The following is an 18,136-nucleotide window of genomic DNA, read 5'->3' on the forward strand; positions in this document are numbered from 1 at the left end:
ATCAATATAAAGGTATGAAACATGAATCTCATTGAATGTTGCATTGACCTTTCAATTTTAAGTAATCCTCAAACTGTAAATTAAACATAAATATCAAGCTTGATATGGCAAAACAATTACTTGTAGATCATTATATGTTGATTCAAGAAATCCAGAAGAGTAAATTAATTTCCAAACTAAAAGGTAACAACTACAAGTCTACAACGGGATGCTAGTTTGAAAGATATAATCAGTAATCTTACCAGAAGTAGAAAGGAGGGCAAAAGCAACGAACTCCAGATTTCCGGCGATGATGAGCGGCGGCAGAAATAGAAATATAGAAGTGGAAATCTGGAAGGGGATGAGCCGATGAGACGATGAGTGACGGCGCTGTTTGCACTTCGGCTATTCCACTTCTAATTTGAGAGTTTCTAAGTTGAAACCCTAATCAAATTATATATTATTTTATTTTCTTAAGCCTAAGTGACTACGAAACAAAAAATATTTTAACGAAAAATGTTTTCTTAATGAACAGACCAATGACCATGTTTTCGGCTGAATTTAAAAACAAAAAATGCTTTTATAATTTTAATAAAAATGTTTTATTATATTTAGAAAATTATTTTACTATCATGTTTTTTCTAGTTGTAAGTTTTAAAATTTTTTTTGAAACAAGTTAAAAGAACTAAAGAAGTAAAAAGAACAAAACAAAAAGAGTGAAAATACTAATAATTAAATTAAATTTATTAAATCAAAATAAAAAGAATATAATAGTAATAAATTTAATAATAAAATTATTTATTTATTAGGTTTGCTAGTACATAATATCTGAATTAACGTTTTGTATCTATAAGTATAAACTTATTTTTCATAAATTTATTCAAATTATCCTTTTATTCTAAACACTAATTGATTTAGTACTATTTTTCATTTGGATCTCTCACGTACATTGTATTTTATTTCATTTCTTTCAAATACTTAAATTTTTGTAATTTGAAATATAATTTGAAACTTGTAATTTCAAATATTTTCTATTATATTATAACACATGGAGAAATATGCAAAATAGGGTCATTACATGGTCATTTAATATTATTATCCAAAATTACATGAATGAAGACATAATTATATATTTTGAATATATTAACTAATACACTTGAAGATTGTGTACACGCCTAGGTGGACGTTGAGAGCAACAACCTTCTATCGTCGAACTAGCACTTATGTATCAATGTATCATTTGATTTGATGCACTATAAAATATAACAGATTATCAATCATAAATTAATTTTATAATATGGGTCTAAAATTTGTCGTGGTTTATATAATATTTAAATATATCAATTTAGAGGAGTGATCAAGATCTAACTAATTTTAAGTATATAACTAGAGAACAATTCTCAGCCACACAAATAAAGGCAACAAATATTATTTATTTTAATGATGTAAAATATGCCAAGGGTATTTTTGGAATCACATTATGAAATTCATATGAGGCGTGTGTTCCATATCATATTCATTCCATTCCAAATCAGATCTGGAACCAAAATCTCATGATCGATTTCCTTCCAAATTAGATTCATTCAAATTCTGTTTTTCCATTCAATTCATCCAACGTGATTCTTCTCCAATTCACATTATTCGTTCTTCAATTCATCTCGACGCGAATTTTGTCCAATTCATTGCGATACCTCTCCAATTCATTGCAGTTCATCGTGATTCCATTCTTCTCCAATTCATCAATCACGCAAAAGAGAAATCAATGGATTCAATTCTGATGCGGGGACGAAGATTATTTCGATTCATCATCGTCGGGAGAGGAAGCTAAGACTTCTAAAGGTAATTATCATACTTTGGAGTGAAGTATTTATCGCTTCCAGTAAGTATATGATGCATGTCTTATAGTGTTTTGTGTTTTCATTCCAGTGAAGTATATTGTGGATAGTGAAGTATTTTACATTTACAGTGAATCAAATTACAGTTATAGTGAAGTATATGATGCATGTCTTATAGTGTTTTGTTTTTTCACTCCAGTGAAGTATAGTGATGTTATAGTGAACTATATCGTGCTTACAGTGAAGTATTTCACCTTTACAGTGAATCAAATTATGGTTATAGTGAAGTATATGATGCATGCCTTATAGTGTTTTGTTTTTACATTACAGTGAAGTATATTGAGGATATAGTGAACTATATTGAGCATATAGTGATGTATATGTAATGAACAGTGAAGTATAAATTGTTTTTTATTCAACAATGATTTATTGCTAACAGTGATGTGTGAATATTTCATGTAGTGAAGTATATGTAACTAATAGTGAAATATAACGTTGTTTTGTTTATACAATAGTGATTTACGTGCCAAAATGTCCCAAAGATTTGAAGCCAAGAATTGGACAGAGTTTATCACTCTTGATCGTGCATTGGACTTCTATAACAATCACGCTCGACATGTTGGGTTTGATACCCGTAAAAAGGGATAAAAAAAAGGTGAAAAAGAAGACAAAAACAGAGGCATTGAGGTTATCAATGAAACCAGGTCGAAAATGTGGAAACTGCCAAGAGATTGGACATCATGATTTGAAGAACTGCAGAAAGGTGAAAGAGAAGACAAAACAGAGGCACTGAGAATTTGGCCAGAAATAGTTCACTTTGTAGCAGCATATTTAGTGCACTAATGACTCGTTTTTAGTTCACTTTTGAGTGATTTTATCTTGTTGCGAACTTGTTTATTGTGTTCTACTCAAGTGCGAATAAGTTCACTTTTACATGTGTTTATTTCACTGCTTACAAATCTTTAGTTCACTTATTAGATATTTTGGTTCACTTTACAGTGAAGTTGAAATACTATATGGTCTTTTATACTAATGTTTGATAATTCAGTGAAGAATATTAGTAATAATGAACTATTTTTTTCATTTTAGTGAAGTATATTGAACATATAGTGAAGTATATTGTGCATATAGTGAACTATTATATGCTTATAGTGAAGTATAATAACTTTACAGTGAATTACAGTGAAGTAAATATGTTCTATAGTGAAGCAAATATGCTCTGCAGTGAAGTAAATAGTCTAACATAATATTGAATTTAATTGAAACGGATGAGCTTTATATTGAACTAAATGACACATATTATGAACCATATCAGTTTAACACAAATGATCATGAATGCTTGAAGTGTGCAATCATTTTTCCACATCTATCTCCATGTTGTTGCTGCATTCTTGATAATGTTTTGATGTTGTCGCCAAGTTATTCAATGACTAATGGTTTGTTTCAGACAACATTAATGCGCTGCAGTTCTTTGCTCTTAGTCTTTGGAGTATTCCCCTGCTACTTCAATACATTTCCAATTTTGTTCCCGCTCACCGTAGTTACAATCATCATATACTTCACTCCAAGGTCTATAACTTCATTGAAATCAGAAAACACATAACACTATAAGACATACATCGTATACTTCACTCAAAGCATAAACTGAATCACTGCAAAGGTAAAACACTTCACTCTTAACATTTATTAGTTCACTTTAAGCTCTCTATGCACTCTAATCATGGAATACTTCACTCTATGCACGTTTTACTTCACTGAGATGAAAAAACAGTGGGGATCACAAACACTTCACTCTGAGCATGAAATACTTCACTCTATGCACGTTTTACTTCACTGAGATGAAAAAAATAATGCACTGTAAGCAAGTATCACAAACACTTTACTCTAAGCATGGAATACTTCACTCTATGCACATTTTACTTCACTGAGATGAAAATAGAGTGCACTATAAGCAAGGATCATAAACACTTCACTCTAAGCATGAAATACTTTACTCTAAGCACGTTTTACTTCACTGAGAAGAAAAAATAGTGTACTATAAGCATGGATGACAAACACTTCACTCTAACACTAGAATACTTCACTCTAACCATATTTTACTTCAATGAAATGGAAAAACAAAGCACTTTAAGCATGGATGACAAACACTTCACTCTAACACTGGAATAATTCACTTTAATCATGTTTTACTTCATTGAAATGGAAAAAACAAAGCACTATAAGCATGGATGACAAACACTTCACTGACTCTAACACTAGAATACTTCACTCTAAGCTTGTTTTACTTCACTGAAATGGAAAAATAAAACACTATAAGCATGGATGACAAACTTCACTCTAACAAAAGAATACTTCACTCTAAGCATGTTTTACTTCACTCCAATAAAAAAAACAGAGCACAATAAGCGTAGATCACAAACACTTCACTCTAATCATGGAATGCTTCACTCTAATCATGGAATACTTCACTAAATGAAAAACAGAGCAGGTAGGAGTTACTCACGATTGGAGTCTTTGGTTGCACTTTTTTTCTATCGATCAAAACCTACATAAAAAAAGAGAAGTAGTTAACTGTAGTAATTAACTGTAAGCAGATGTTCTTATGTTCAATTTGGATTGCATAATGAACTATTGCAGATCTCACTTATTAAAAACTTCCGATGTTTGAATTTGCAGAATTGTTAAAACTAATTAACTGTTGATTTTAACACTAATTAAATGTTTAAATCTAAATCCGTTGAAGAAATGTTAATAAAAAATGAGTTTGACGATAAAATGAGAGAAATCGGAATGAGAAATCTAAATCAGTTGAACAAACCTGTAGAACAACTTACATAAATTTGAAAAATCTTTCTGAGTTGAATCCATTGTTCGACGACGGATGGAGGCGAAGGAATGTTGACAACGACGGGAAGACGGGGGTGATTGCAGCGACAGGAAGGCGGCAATGACGAAATTTCGAGAATAGGAGAAGGAGAAGACGGGAAGAGGAGTGATGGCAGAGAGATTGAATTCCGTAAATGAGAAATTAATTCAAATGTTAACCCTAATTTTATTTGTGAAATGTCCATTATATCCCCGCCTTTTTATAGTGAAGTAAATCTGTGGTAGAGTGAACTGATTTCTCCTTCAAATTCGAAAATCACATGTTTTAATACTAGCCCTTGATTTTCTTGATCTTGTGGCTGTGATTTATTCTCTAGTTATGTACTTAATGGGCACTTGCCATATATCACTACTCTATCAATTTATATAGCAATCATATAATTAAAGGATATGTTACAACTTACATGTTGGGTTCCACATGTTATCATCATACCATCTCTATTATGATATTATTACGCACTATGAAAATAATTATAAAAGTAATATTAAAATAATACAGTAAATGAAATATTGAAAATATTGTGATTTATCATATAGTAATACTAATAATTTTTCATGATCTTATCAATTTTTGGAGCAAGTGTTATACATTTGAATGTTGTATTACTATTATATGTGTTGAGTCCAACAATGTCTCATCATTGAATGTGACCCATATTATATTGTTAATAATTTTAGATAGAATAATCAACCAATATGTATAATATTATCTTTAAAATTAAAAGTTAGAAATTAATGATAAAATATCAATGGTTTTAAAAATAATATGAGAGTATTTCCTAACAAAAGAGTGTTTTCCTAATTTATACTACTTTTTAAAAAAAAGCAATTTATTTATCTTTATATCATTGTGATAGTTTAAATAAAATGAATAAAAAATTATTCCATTATTATTCCATTAAAATACTATGGATGGTTATTTTCTCTAAAATTTTATCTTTTAATAAGGGTCTTGGTACATATTGTACAACAATACAAATGAAAAATGAAAAATTATAAATAAGGTCAAATTAGTCACAAAAATATATAATTAATGATGCTATCTAATCAAAATAAATTAATATTATCCTTTTTAAAATTTGAAGGGCATTTTGTGTATACAATTTTTGCAAATTTATCTTTACTCAAAATAAAAATAATAATATTAATTTTTAACGGGTTACCCGACCCGACCCGCATCCAACCTGCATCCGACCCGATTTTTTCGTGTTCTTAGTGGGTCGACCCAATAATGACCCGCATCCAATAAGACTTGATCCAAACCCAATAATTTCGTGCGGATTCGTGTCGGATTATCGTATCGTGTCAAAAATTGCCAGCCCTACCATTACAATTTCAAAAGTTGACCAAAAGTTAGCATAAAAGTTTGATTTAAATGACAAATAGTATCTTTTAAAAATAATACTATGAGGCTGACTATTTAAGTACCTAGGGACCTATTTATAGTGGATAAGGGAATTATTCTTGAATGAGTTGAGCCCATTTTCTGGCCCAAAATGTTATCTCTAGCCCAATTATGGATAGTCCGTTTTCGCTTTCCGATCCACATAATTAATTAATAAAAACTAGAGTAATAAAATTAAAACTTTTCGTTTTCTCTATTTTTTGCTTAACACAGTTAAGCCAACTTATTTTCTGGGTTGAGACTATATTTAACTTCTTCAAATCAATAAAAAGAGTAATCGTCTTGTATAGGCGGTATTCAATCATTTGAAATACTTTAATTATTTATATAAAATTTTATTATTTGAAGGTGATCTTGCTATATAGTACTATCACGTTCTACATATATGTGTATTTCACCGGTTTTAAATATATATAAATGTAGTGGTTTAATATTTTGGATTATGAAACCAAGTTCCCTTCCTCTTAGATTTTTCAAGGGTTGAATCGTCATCAGAAGAAGAATTGGGTTAAACATTAGGATACGTTCGGGGAAACTTAATCTTGGAGTCAATTTCATTTTTTAATAAGTTTCAAATTTTTAATAAATTGAGCTTCATTCCACATTCATAATATTCTAACTATATTTTTTTTCTCGTTTCTAACTTTCTACTATATGGAGTATTAACTATTGCACTAAAATTGTCGATTCTCTCTCTTAATATTACAAGTACTAATCAATACAATACAAATTTCAATATCATAATTTTTGGCTAATGATGCGACATGACTTAAAGTTAAAACTTTTGATTAAATCTGAAAGGTACTTCGACCACTTTAGTCTATACGTCATAATTTTATTTTGACGAGTCGATCATATAATGCTTGCTTTTTCTGCAATCTCCTACTCCATAACTTACAAACATAAATTTATGTTCGTGAGAGATGGAGTATGAGATGCTGCAGAAAAACATTAGGTGATTCTCATTGCCATCTTTTAAGTAGTACTACAATCGAGAAAGCCCTGACATCTCAGATAAGCCAATATATAAGAAAATATTATATGATAAAAGGTTTAATAAATTGCAAGTGGAATGGATTAGCAGAATAGTAACGTGAAATATAACAAAATTTAGATGACATCATCAAATAGATATATAGGATAAAAAATTTGAGAGGACCGAGAGAGTTAAATTCATTAAACTAAATATTCTGTCCATATATCGAAAGTCCTAAAAACAGATAAATTAAGAGAAACTAGACAAATAAACAACATAAATTTGTAAATAAATAAAGATCATAAATCAGCTATCATACAGCCATTTCTCCCCCGTGATTACCAAATACAAGATGAATGAAATGAGCAGAATTGTTGTTGAACTAAATTACTAGATCATAACAATTTAGAGTTGATATTGAATTATTTTATGAATTAAATTCAGAAAAATATAACTCTATGTCATTTACTATCAATATTTTAGTAATATCGTATGAGATTGTGATCGTTATATCTTTCTAATTCTTTATCAAATCAAATCAATTGTATTCATAAATACTCGCAAACTATTTACTAAAACTAGAAGTGAATTATTTTCATAAAATTTATCAAAATAAAAAAAGTCTTTAGTTAAATGAGATTTATGGAGTATTTGGCTAGTTGTATGCCACGAGCACTAGCCTATATTACGTATTTCCTGTCGTCAAATTGAAATGCTACTCTTCACATTTTCCCTCTTATTTTGGCCCTAGCTTATTTTTAAATTATCTTCTTTTTCCTTATGGAATATAATTACTTTATTAAAGTAGGGTCATTTCATAACGATTAAATTGGTGTTGTAGTAACTTTTTCTTTTCAAAGATACTATAGGCCTTTCTTTATAGATAGTGCTAATTACTTTCTTAAAGTGGGGTAATTTCATAAGTTAGGTTAGAATATTTGTTATTCAACTGTTAATTTGTCCAATGATTGTTTTTTATTCTTTACATTTCTAACCTCGTGCCATATCTCCATCACATAGGGATTAGCTATAAAATCTCGTTCCAATAGTGTGTGTGTTAGTCTATTGATTATACGGTTAATGTTGGAAGCCAAATGTTTCAAATTTGACCCACTATAATATGGCTTTTTGTATTTTATTATTCATTTATCAATAAAAAAAATTATTTCAACTGTTGTGACTAAAATGTAATGTACTCCCTAATTAACCATTCATATCCGGCGGAGGTGGCAGCATCTTCTCATCGCCCCGTTCTCCGTCCTTAACAATGAACACCATCTTCATTCCCCGCCTCAAATGAGGCTCGAAATTACAATGCATGAACCAAACTCCTGAAACATCCAATGCAAAATTATTACCTTTGTCAAGATTAAATGACCCATTTGATTCGGCACGAGTTTTCTAATTTTTTTTTTTTATAATTTGTTGCTGAAAAGTGTAGAGAAAAAGTAATAGAATGTGAGATCCGTGTTTTTTATATAGTTTTATACTCCCTCTGTCCCCCATTAAGAGTCACACTTTTCCATTTCGGTCCGTCCCCAATTAAGAGTCACACTTCATTTTTACCATAAATAGTAAGTAGGTCCCACATTCCACTAACTCAATTCATTCACATTTTATTATAAAACCAATATAAAAAAATGGTCCCGCGTTCTACTAACTTTTTCAACTAATTTTTCTTTACATTTCTTAAAACCCGTACCTGATCAAAGTGTGACTCCTAATGGAGAACGGAGGGAGTATTAGAATGTGAAAATAACGAGTTAGAGGAATGTGAGGTCCACTTGAAAAAAGTAAACGAGTCATTAAATTGTGGACGCCCAATTCCCAAAACAGCAAAAAGGTTCATTTAATCGTGAACATAGGAAGTAATTAACATATCCTTATTCCACAATCGATGTGGCATTAGTTCATTTCACACGCCTGTAACAATTACCCGGATTGTTTACCTTAAATCTTATAGCGGTGGGTCGACAGGGTTATACTTGGGAGGATTTTCATATATATATGCATGCCAATCAACCATATATATAATGTAGCCTTGATCACCTCTCTCTTAATCAATTAATGTAACTAATAAATACGCACATTTCAATATCACATCTTTGGCATATCTCAAATCATTGAAGAGAGTACATAAATTACAAGTTTAATTGAATTAAAATTGAAATGAACCTAATTTTCACAATCGAGAAGCCATGGAACCTAATCCTCACACAAGACAAAAACCCAATTATTCTAGATAAACTACGCCATCATTATAATATCGTAATAAAAACAAATAAACATACTATATTAGTATATCATAAATAAAGATTCATTGAGCCTCATCTCTCTTCGCCATTGTGGAATGAGGATCACCAAATTCAAGAGGTGGAGATGAGTCTTCTCCGCCGCAACAACGTGGCATATCCGGCGGAGGCGGCAGCATCTTCTCATGTGGGAGTTTCCCATCCTTGACAATGAACACCATTTCCATTCCCCAGCTCACGTGCCGCTCGAAATGACAATGCATGTACCACACTCCTACAACATATTACACACGAACTCATCTCAAAAGACCAATCAATTAATAATAATAATAATAATAATAATAATAATAATAATAATAATAATAATAATAATAATAATAAAAACACATTTAGTCTATAAACCCCACATCTGTTCTTTCATACCTGGATTGTTGGCCTTAAATCTTATAGCGGTCCATCCATTTCTTGGCACAGCGATGTTTTCCATCAACGGCGGGTCGACAAGGTTATAGTTGGGCGGATCCCGGGACCTGTTGAAGTTCCCTAACCCGGAACCGACAACGTAGAAGCTGTATCCGTGTAAATGCATGGGATGCTCAATGCCATCGCCGAAGTTGGTGCCTTGAAACACCACTTCCACCGCCGTGTTATACTCCAACATACGAACCGCTGTTCTGAACGCGGATACTCTCGCATTAATCTCCGGATTGTCTACCGTGTAGTTGAAAGATGTGGGCGGGAAGTCGGGGAAATCAGTAGTGTAAACTCCATTAATCTGCTTGTAATAAGCTGTGAGAATGTCGACGTTACTCGGAAGCAAAAATGTCAAATTGTTGACGCTCGCGCGCACCCTGAAGGGTGCGAAGCAAGAAGGTTCGGTACAGGGAAACAGGTTCACTGAGAGAGTGTAGAAGAAGGTTTCGTCGACTTCCTTAGGGACGTCCACGTTGTTGCCTAGGCTCTTTAGTTGCTCTGTGAAGCCGATCGTTGCAGCCGAGTCGTTGATTTCGGGGAAGGATGGAAGCAGCGGTGATGGAGGCGGAGTGTAGTTTCCAACATACTCGATTATTCCAGTGGCGGGGATTTTCATGAATCTCCCGCCAGTGGCGTGCACTCTGGCCGCCATGTAGTAATGGCTTGGCGGCTGGTTGGCTTCTAGAAGCAAATCTATGGTTTGGCCCGGCGAAATCGCTACATAATCTGTATGTAGCGGTTTCGTGTAGGCGCCGTCGGTGCCCACCACTGTGAAGTTGTGGTTGCCGATTTTGAAGAACATTTGGGTGTCCATCACACCGTTAATTAATTTGATTAGGTACCTTTTCCCATATTCCACTTGCAATTTGTACGTATCTGCACAAAATAAATAAATTAATTGTTTAAATTTTTATTATTACAGATCAACTTGGTTTGAGCTTGTGACAATAAATTTAACCTTGTTTGGAGCATGGATACAAGTCGCCTGGTTGGCTGTTGATGATGAAAGCATCGGATACTTGGGGATCTAGTCCATGGGTCAAGAATTCCTCGTACACTGTTTCAACCTTTTTATTCCACCACTCTCCTGCAATATTTTAGTGTGATTATATACCTCAACAAATTAAATTTATATACAAATATTGAGATACTATACCAATGATGATGGGAACATGAGCATGAGGCTTGGGGAAAGGATAAGTCTCCCTCGCAGGAGGTAGGATGACAATTGCACCGTGGACGGTATTTCTCGACCAATCGCTATGTGCGTGCCACCACAATGTGCCTTCCTCGTCGGAGAGGATCATCTGTTGGGTAAAGTTTTTGCCGGGTTGAATTGGGCACTGGGTCACATAATCGGTTCCATCTGACCATGGATATCTCGGCATTTTTACTCCATGCCTACATATAATCAATTACTACCATTCATATATAATTTCACTAATGCTCTTTACCGTATTTATGAACATTATGAGATACATTTACCAGTGGATGGTTATATTTTTATCGGAATGATTAACAATATCGACTGTGACAAGATCTCCCCTCCGGGCATATATGGTTGGCCCCGGGAATTTTCCGTTCACGGTGAGCAATGGCTTTTTGGTGCATAGCCTCGTATAATCAGAATTTACCAACTAAAACAAGTTAAGATTTAAACCAACTTTTTTTCTATTGTAGTAATAAGAAAAAAGCAAATCAACCATTACATTTATATACTTACTTCAAATCTTAAGCTTCGAGTTGAAGCGTTAACTAGCACTATGCATCCAAACACAACACCAAAGAAGCACAGAATGAAAGCCTTCATATCTAAAAATTTCTTTTGAGCTTTTAGTAAGTTAATATTGCGTCCATCATTTTATATAGGAAAGAAGAGAGAGATTTTTTGTAACTTTATTTCGCTGGGTTTATATTGAGAAAAATGATTAAGAAAAGAAAAGGGGGAGGAAGCAGAAGTTTCCTTAATTAATGGTTTTTTTAAATCAATTCCTTAATCAATGATTTTCTTAATTAATGATTTTTAATTAACCCATTAATTAATGAAACTTAGTGAAGTTCGTTAGATAATAAATATTCTATGCATAAATATACTTTTAAATTTTAATATATAATAATTTGTAATTTTCAATATTTTAAAATAATGAATAATAAAAGCTAAATGTTCAGAGTTAAGTGTAGCCAAAATAGAAAATATCCCATTTAAGCTTCAACATCCAATTTAAATTGACAATACGTCTAATTTAAATTAAAGCAGAACCAGAATTATTGCATAGTTACATTTTTGGTGTCGACAAGCATTAAAGAAAAATGACAAAATGAGACATTTTTTCAATAAGGGAGTACTATTGCCTTCATCCCACGATTTAAAATCCTTCTTTGATTCGGTGCAATTTTAAATAAATGTGAAGAAAAATGAATGAAAAAAATTAGTAGAATGCGGATCCCGATTTTTATATAATGTACTCCCTCCGTCCCTGAAAATTTATCACTTATTTTTATTTTCTTATGTCCCTAAAAATTTGTCACCTTTCACTTTTACCATTTTTGGTAGTAGACCCTACATTCCATTAACTCATTCTCTCTCACATTTTATTTTAAAACTAATATATAAAATTAGGACCCACATGCCACTAACTTTTTCAACCCACTTTCTATTACATTTTTTAAAACTCGTGCCGGGTCAAATAGTGTCAAATTTTAAGGGACAGAGAGAGTACTAATTTTAACATAACACACGACATTGACATGATAAACAACTAAAATACTACTGGAAAAGGAGCAATCGAAGTAGAATACTGCACTAAGAATACACATGAAGAAGAGAAGGAAAACAATATGATCAGGAAAAAAATAAATAAATAAATAAAACACAAATACACTTCCTAAAATTAAGAGGCCATTATCTAGAAAGGCAACAACAATATACTGAACTACTGAAACTAACGAAGACTCTTACCTTGAATTAAGTTCTAAAAATTGAATCTATCTCTAAGACTTTACTACACTATAATAAAAAAAAAAAAAAAACTATTAAGGACAATTTTAATGCAATTAAATACGTTAGTATACCCTTAATTTAAGTAAGCTTTCTTTTGCGTCTTAAATTGTTGTTATTTTAAAAAAAAAAACGTCTCAGTTTATTTATCCTTAAAAGATAGTATTAAGATTTTTTTTTTAGTGTAATAACAAGCTCTGGATGACAACAAATAAATTAATAACAGTTTATAAACTAAATAAATAGATTATATGGGTCTGCAGATTGATATAATAGAGAATCCACCAAAACAGCTCATAGAATTAGTTTTCGAAAAAGAAAAAAGAAAAGCAAAAGAGTCATTAATTGACCCTTTCAATATTTAGAGTAACCATCTTTCAAAAAAAATATAAATATAAAAATAATAAGGGTGCCAAAATTAAAAAGAAAGAAAAAAGAGTGGCATTTCAAAAATGGGGTATTTCATGTAAATTAAACTTTTCATATGGAGTAACTCTTTTAAGAACTGTTTGTAAATTTCTAAACTATTAATGTGTTCAAATTTTGTAATCATTCAAGAATATGGTGCTAATATAATTATATTTTAATAAATAAAATTATTTAATTTAATAAAATAATGAGATGTAATTTTGTTAACGTCTTGATAATATCATGTAAATATGTTGTTAAATCATTCAATCCTAAAATCATGCTTGATATGCAAAATCCATATTTGGCAATTTTAAAACTGATACCCTTGTCGGGTTAAAAATGAAAGTCCATCTGCTGATGGTCAAATAATATACTACTACTATACTATCATAGTTTTACAATGATTTCGTTAATTACACTTTTAACAATAATTCGATATTTTTTTGCACTCCCACTGGTTGTAGAACACGTGGTGGATAAAAAGTGTACTCCAATTAAATATGATTGGACATCAAGTTGAAAAACTGAAAAGGTTCAAATTAAAACCTTTACTAATATAAAATGTTAGAATTGATTGGATTGGATTAATCTGAATTGTGTATGTACATATTACTTATGTTAGAAATGATTAATCCAATCCAATCCAATCATTTCTAATTGGATTAATCTGAATTGTGTATGTACATATTACTTATGTTAGAAATGATTAATCCAATCCAATCCAATCATTTCTAATGTAGGTGGACCATACATTCCACTAATTTATTTTTCTCACATTTTATTATAAAATCAATATATAAAATTAGGTCTCCCTCGCCGGAGGTAAGATGGCAATTGCGCCATGGATAGTATTTCTCGATCAATCGCTATGAGCGTGCCACCACAATGTGCCTTCCTCGTCGGAGAGGATCATCCGTTGGGTAAAGTTTTTGCCGGGTTGAATTCGGCTCTAGGGTCACATAATCAGTTCCATCTTACCATGGATATCTCGGTATTTTTACTCCATGCCTACATATAATCAATTATCATTCATATATAATTTCACTAATGCTCGTTACCGTATTTATGAACATTATGAGATACATTTACCAGTGGGTGGTTATATTTTGGTCAGCACGATTGACAATATCGACTACGACCAAATCACCCCTTCTCGCATATATGGTCGGCCCCGGCGACTGTCCGTTTTTCGTAAGCAAAAGAAAGTATTACCTCAAATCACCCCTGCTTGCATATATAATTTCACTAATGCTCTTTACCAAATTTACGAACATTATGAGATATATTTACCGGTGGATGGTTATATTTTGATGGGAAATGCTATGTGGCCACATTATGGCCAGCCATAATTTGGTTTAATTGCAAAAAAACCAGTTAACTTAAAATTTCCGGTTTAGTTAGTAATTGATTTTACTTTTATATCCTTCTCATATTTGGAGGTAAAATTGGCTCTCTTTGCTGCTCTTTTCATATCCCGCCAGTATTAGTTTCTCTCTCCCATATCTGGAGACATGGTTAGTTTCTCTCTCATCTCTACAAAAACATGAAAAAAAATTTGATGAAGCAGCGAGCGAGACTTTAGAGATTGAAAATATCTGTAAGCCTATAACCCTCACCCATTTTTAGTTTCTTCTTCTCCCTCAAAAATATGCAAAAAAAAGTCCTCAATTTGCAAATCGGCGAGACTGAGACTTAAGGAAATGTGCAGCAATTCTCAGTCACCCATTTACATTCTTTTGGACAAAATTTGAATAGGTTTAGTAGCAAAAAAACCTGATTTGCATTTTTTAGACAAAATTTGAATCGGTGGAGAAGTTGTCGAGAAAGAGTCTACATAATGTTTTGACTGAAATTCACAATCGATGCAGCGGCTATGGGAAAGACTCCAGTATTGATATTTTTGGTTTTCTATAAAATTTAGATGGATTTCTTAAATGTTTTTATATGAATATTTTTTTGATTTTCTGCAAAAAATAAAAATAAATAACTTTTGATTTTTTGAGATTTCTGTAAAAAGTTTAAATATATTTTGTAACAGTTTTACGTGAAACTATCGATCTGTAAAAATTTTGGATAGATTTATAGCAGGATGTAAAGAAAAGATATGTATTGGGTTCATTATTTGTATTTCTTTCTGGAACTACATTTCTGTATCAAATTAGTATAAATGTATAATAAATCGATTCAGTAATCTAATTTGTTATTACATTAATCTTATCATTCAATTAATTGATTTAATTGATTAATATATCAAACTAGAAGATAAATTGAATCAAATATCAAAATCATCCCCAATTAATCAATTGGGTAGAAGATTTAGCTAAATGATCATTGAATTAAAATCCGAATTTAATCCAGGATAAAAGATCAATTACAATCATTAATTGTATATCAAATCAATTTCATATTCTATTGAGTTGTTGAGTTATGGAGTATAAGATAAATTGAAAAGTAAAATACTCTTATAACTCTAAAATTTGAATTGATTGATTTAATTGAATTAAATATTAAACTAGATATCCAAGGACACATATCCAATTAAATCAAGTATAAATTACTCAAAATCAGTGAATTAGATACAATATTTATTTAAATTATTCCGTTAAAATTTAAAATTCGGATTTTAAAATGTGATCAAGGATCAATTAAAATTAATTATATCAAAATATGCTAATATCTTACTAAGATATTGAACTGAGTATGAGTATAAGATAAATGGATTAAATACATAGTCAAATCCAAATGAATGATATGCTACGTACCTTATGTGAGCATCATTCTCGTTTGCCGCAGTGTTCGTTTTAATTTATATATTTAATTTGGTTCTAGTACATTCAAAAATGTTATTGAAAATTTTAATTTCACAAAATTCATAAAAATCAAAGTTCAATTTGCTCGTTTTATCTATAATTTCAAATAAATTAATAGAATAACAAATCGAGCTTTGATTTTTATGAATTTTGTGAAATTAAAAATTTTCAATTATATTTTAAACGTATTAGAATCAAACTAAATATATAAATCAAAACAAACAACATTAAATGTGCGGCAAACGATAATGATGCTCACATAAGACATGTTGCATATCATTCCTCGTTAAATCTAAACTTTTATTGTATTAATCTTAACATCCAAGAATGATTAATTTAATCAAATCAAAGATCAAACTTATTATTGTATCCATTAGATATAAGAAACTAAATCAAATATAAAAATTATCCTAATTAATCAATTGGATATTACTACTATCTAGCTAAACCACTTTTATCATTGTTTTTTATATATATAAATATATATATATAAAGTTTTGATTTCAATATATTTAAAAATATTATTAATATTTTTAATTTTTCAAATTTTGTAAAAATCAAAGTTTAATTTGTTCGTTTTCTATATAACTTCAAACAAACGAATAAAACAACAAATCTAGCTTTGATTTTTATAAATTTTATAAAATTAAAAATATCAATAACATTATTTCCTTTGATTTAATTGAATCAGAGATCCAACTATATATCCAATTGTATCTGTTTGATTAAGATAAATTGAATCAAATATCAAATTATTCTCAACTGGTCAATTGGGCATACTAAGATTTAGTCATTCAATTAAAATCCAAAATTTAAGCTTAAAATCAGTTGAATTGTTCAATTTAAATTATTTAAAATTCTCAAATATTCAATTTAATTTCTTAACATCAAAGGTCTAAATTAATTCATAATTTCTCAATAGAATAAAAAACCAATTCCAATATCCAACTTCTAAATCAAGAGAAAGTTCATCAATTATATCTTATGAGATTGATTACCGTCCAATTTTAATCCCCGCAAATCTAAAAAAAATTCTTTATTTTAGTAGTGGTAAATTTATAGGAAAAATATCGTTCAATTGTCATGAATAATTATTTTATGATAATCCATCCAGGATTAAGTTTTAAGATTATTTTAGTTGAAGTGAATGATTATAACAAATTATCACATTATTATTCATATATGATTAAGTTGTGAGATTCTATATCATAAACCAAACATAATACATATTTAATCCCGATATATAATCTTGCAAATCGAATAACCTCTAAGAATATTATTTTATTTTCTATTGTATTAGTATATCATTTTCATTATGAACAATTTTTTAATTCAGATTTGACAATATACTATTGTACCATAATTAAGCTTTATAATTATATATATTTTTGAGTTTATAAATATATTTCTTAATTCTATAATTTAATTTCATAGTAGTACAAACATATAGGAGAAAATACTGTCAAAAAATGATACTTGTATTTAGTCATGCTTGTTGTACACGAGAGCTTAGTTTCTTGGAACAAATTTTATTAAAAATATTATGATAAAAATAATATTGTATTTAGTCATGCTTGTTGTACAAGAGAGCTTACTTTCATGGAACAAATTTTATTAAAAATTTATGATACATCCAGACTATATGATAAAATAACATTAATCGATTGGGCATTTAAAAAGAACTACATTAATTAGTGTCTTCTTTGATTCAAATTCCAATTAGAGGCTATTAAATAGGCAGTAGTTATTAATGTAACTTTATTTCAAAATTTGAAATATACAAATTCCCCCTTTTCGTTCTGAAAATTGAGATGAGAACTAAACACTAAAAATAAGGCAGAGGATATATAAGTAATTTTAAGTCCTCCACTAACTATAACTAATATTTTATATATTAATATACGCTTAAATTTACTAATTTAATATTGTGTGGCTGACCATAATGTGACCATTTAGCATCACTCTATTTTGATCGGCTGTGACAAGATTTCCCCTTCAGGCATATATGGCTGGCCCCAGGAATCGTCCGTTTACGTTGAGCAATGGCTTTTTGGTGCATAGCATTGTATGATTAGCATTTACCACCTTAAACAATTTCAGATTTAGACCA

The 18,136-nt window shown here is 30.4% G+C and overlaps 1 protein-coding gene across 1 annotated transcript; it reads right to left on the reverse strand.

Moving 5' to 3' along the window:
• Nucleotides 1-9,170: 9,170 nt before the first annotated feature.
• LOC125218513 (laccase-14-like) lies at nucleotides 9,171-11,688 on the reverse strand. Its single transcript, XM_048120195.2, has 6 exons — nucleotides 11,531-11,688; nucleotides 11,293-11,444; nucleotides 10,964-11,208; nucleotides 10,766-10,894; nucleotides 9,757-10,683; nucleotides 9,171-9,607 (listed from the first exon to the last, which is right to left on the reverse strand). Exons 1-6 carry the CDS (start codon nucleotides 11,615-11,617, stop codon nucleotides 9,399-9,401), a joined length of 1,749 nt encoding a protein of 582 aa, XP_047976152.2. The 5' UTR covers nucleotides 11,618-11,688; the 3' UTR covers nucleotides 9,171-9,398.
• Between the last annotated feature and the right edge of the window lie 6,448 nt (nucleotides 11,689-18,136).

The sequence above is a fragment of the Salvia hispanica genome, chromosome 1 (genome assembly GCF_029641045.1).
Source record: "Salvia hispanica isolate PSC_SH4W2 chromosome 1, Shi_PSC_v1, whole genome shotgun sequence".
NCBI classification, from domain to species: domain Eukaryota; kingdom Viridiplantae; phylum Streptophyta; class Magnoliopsida; order Lamiales; family Lamiaceae; genus Salvia; species Salvia hispanica.

What these genes read in the sequence shown, in the direction of transcription:
- LOC125218513 (XM_048120195.2), bottom strand. Translation starts at nt 11,617, where the DNA reads ATGAAGGCTTTCATTCTGTGCTTCTTTGGTGTTGTGTTTGGATGCATA. An exon ending in AAAAATATAACCATCCACTG is followed by an intron (nt 11,209 to 11,292) that starts GTAAATGTATCT and finishes GATTATATGTAG; the next exon opens with GCATGGAGTAAAAATGCCGA. An exon ending in ATTTAAGGCCAACAATCCAG is followed by an intron (nt 9,608 to 9,756) that starts GTATGAAAGAAC and finishes AATATGTTGTAG; the next exon opens with GAGTGTGGTACATGCATTGT.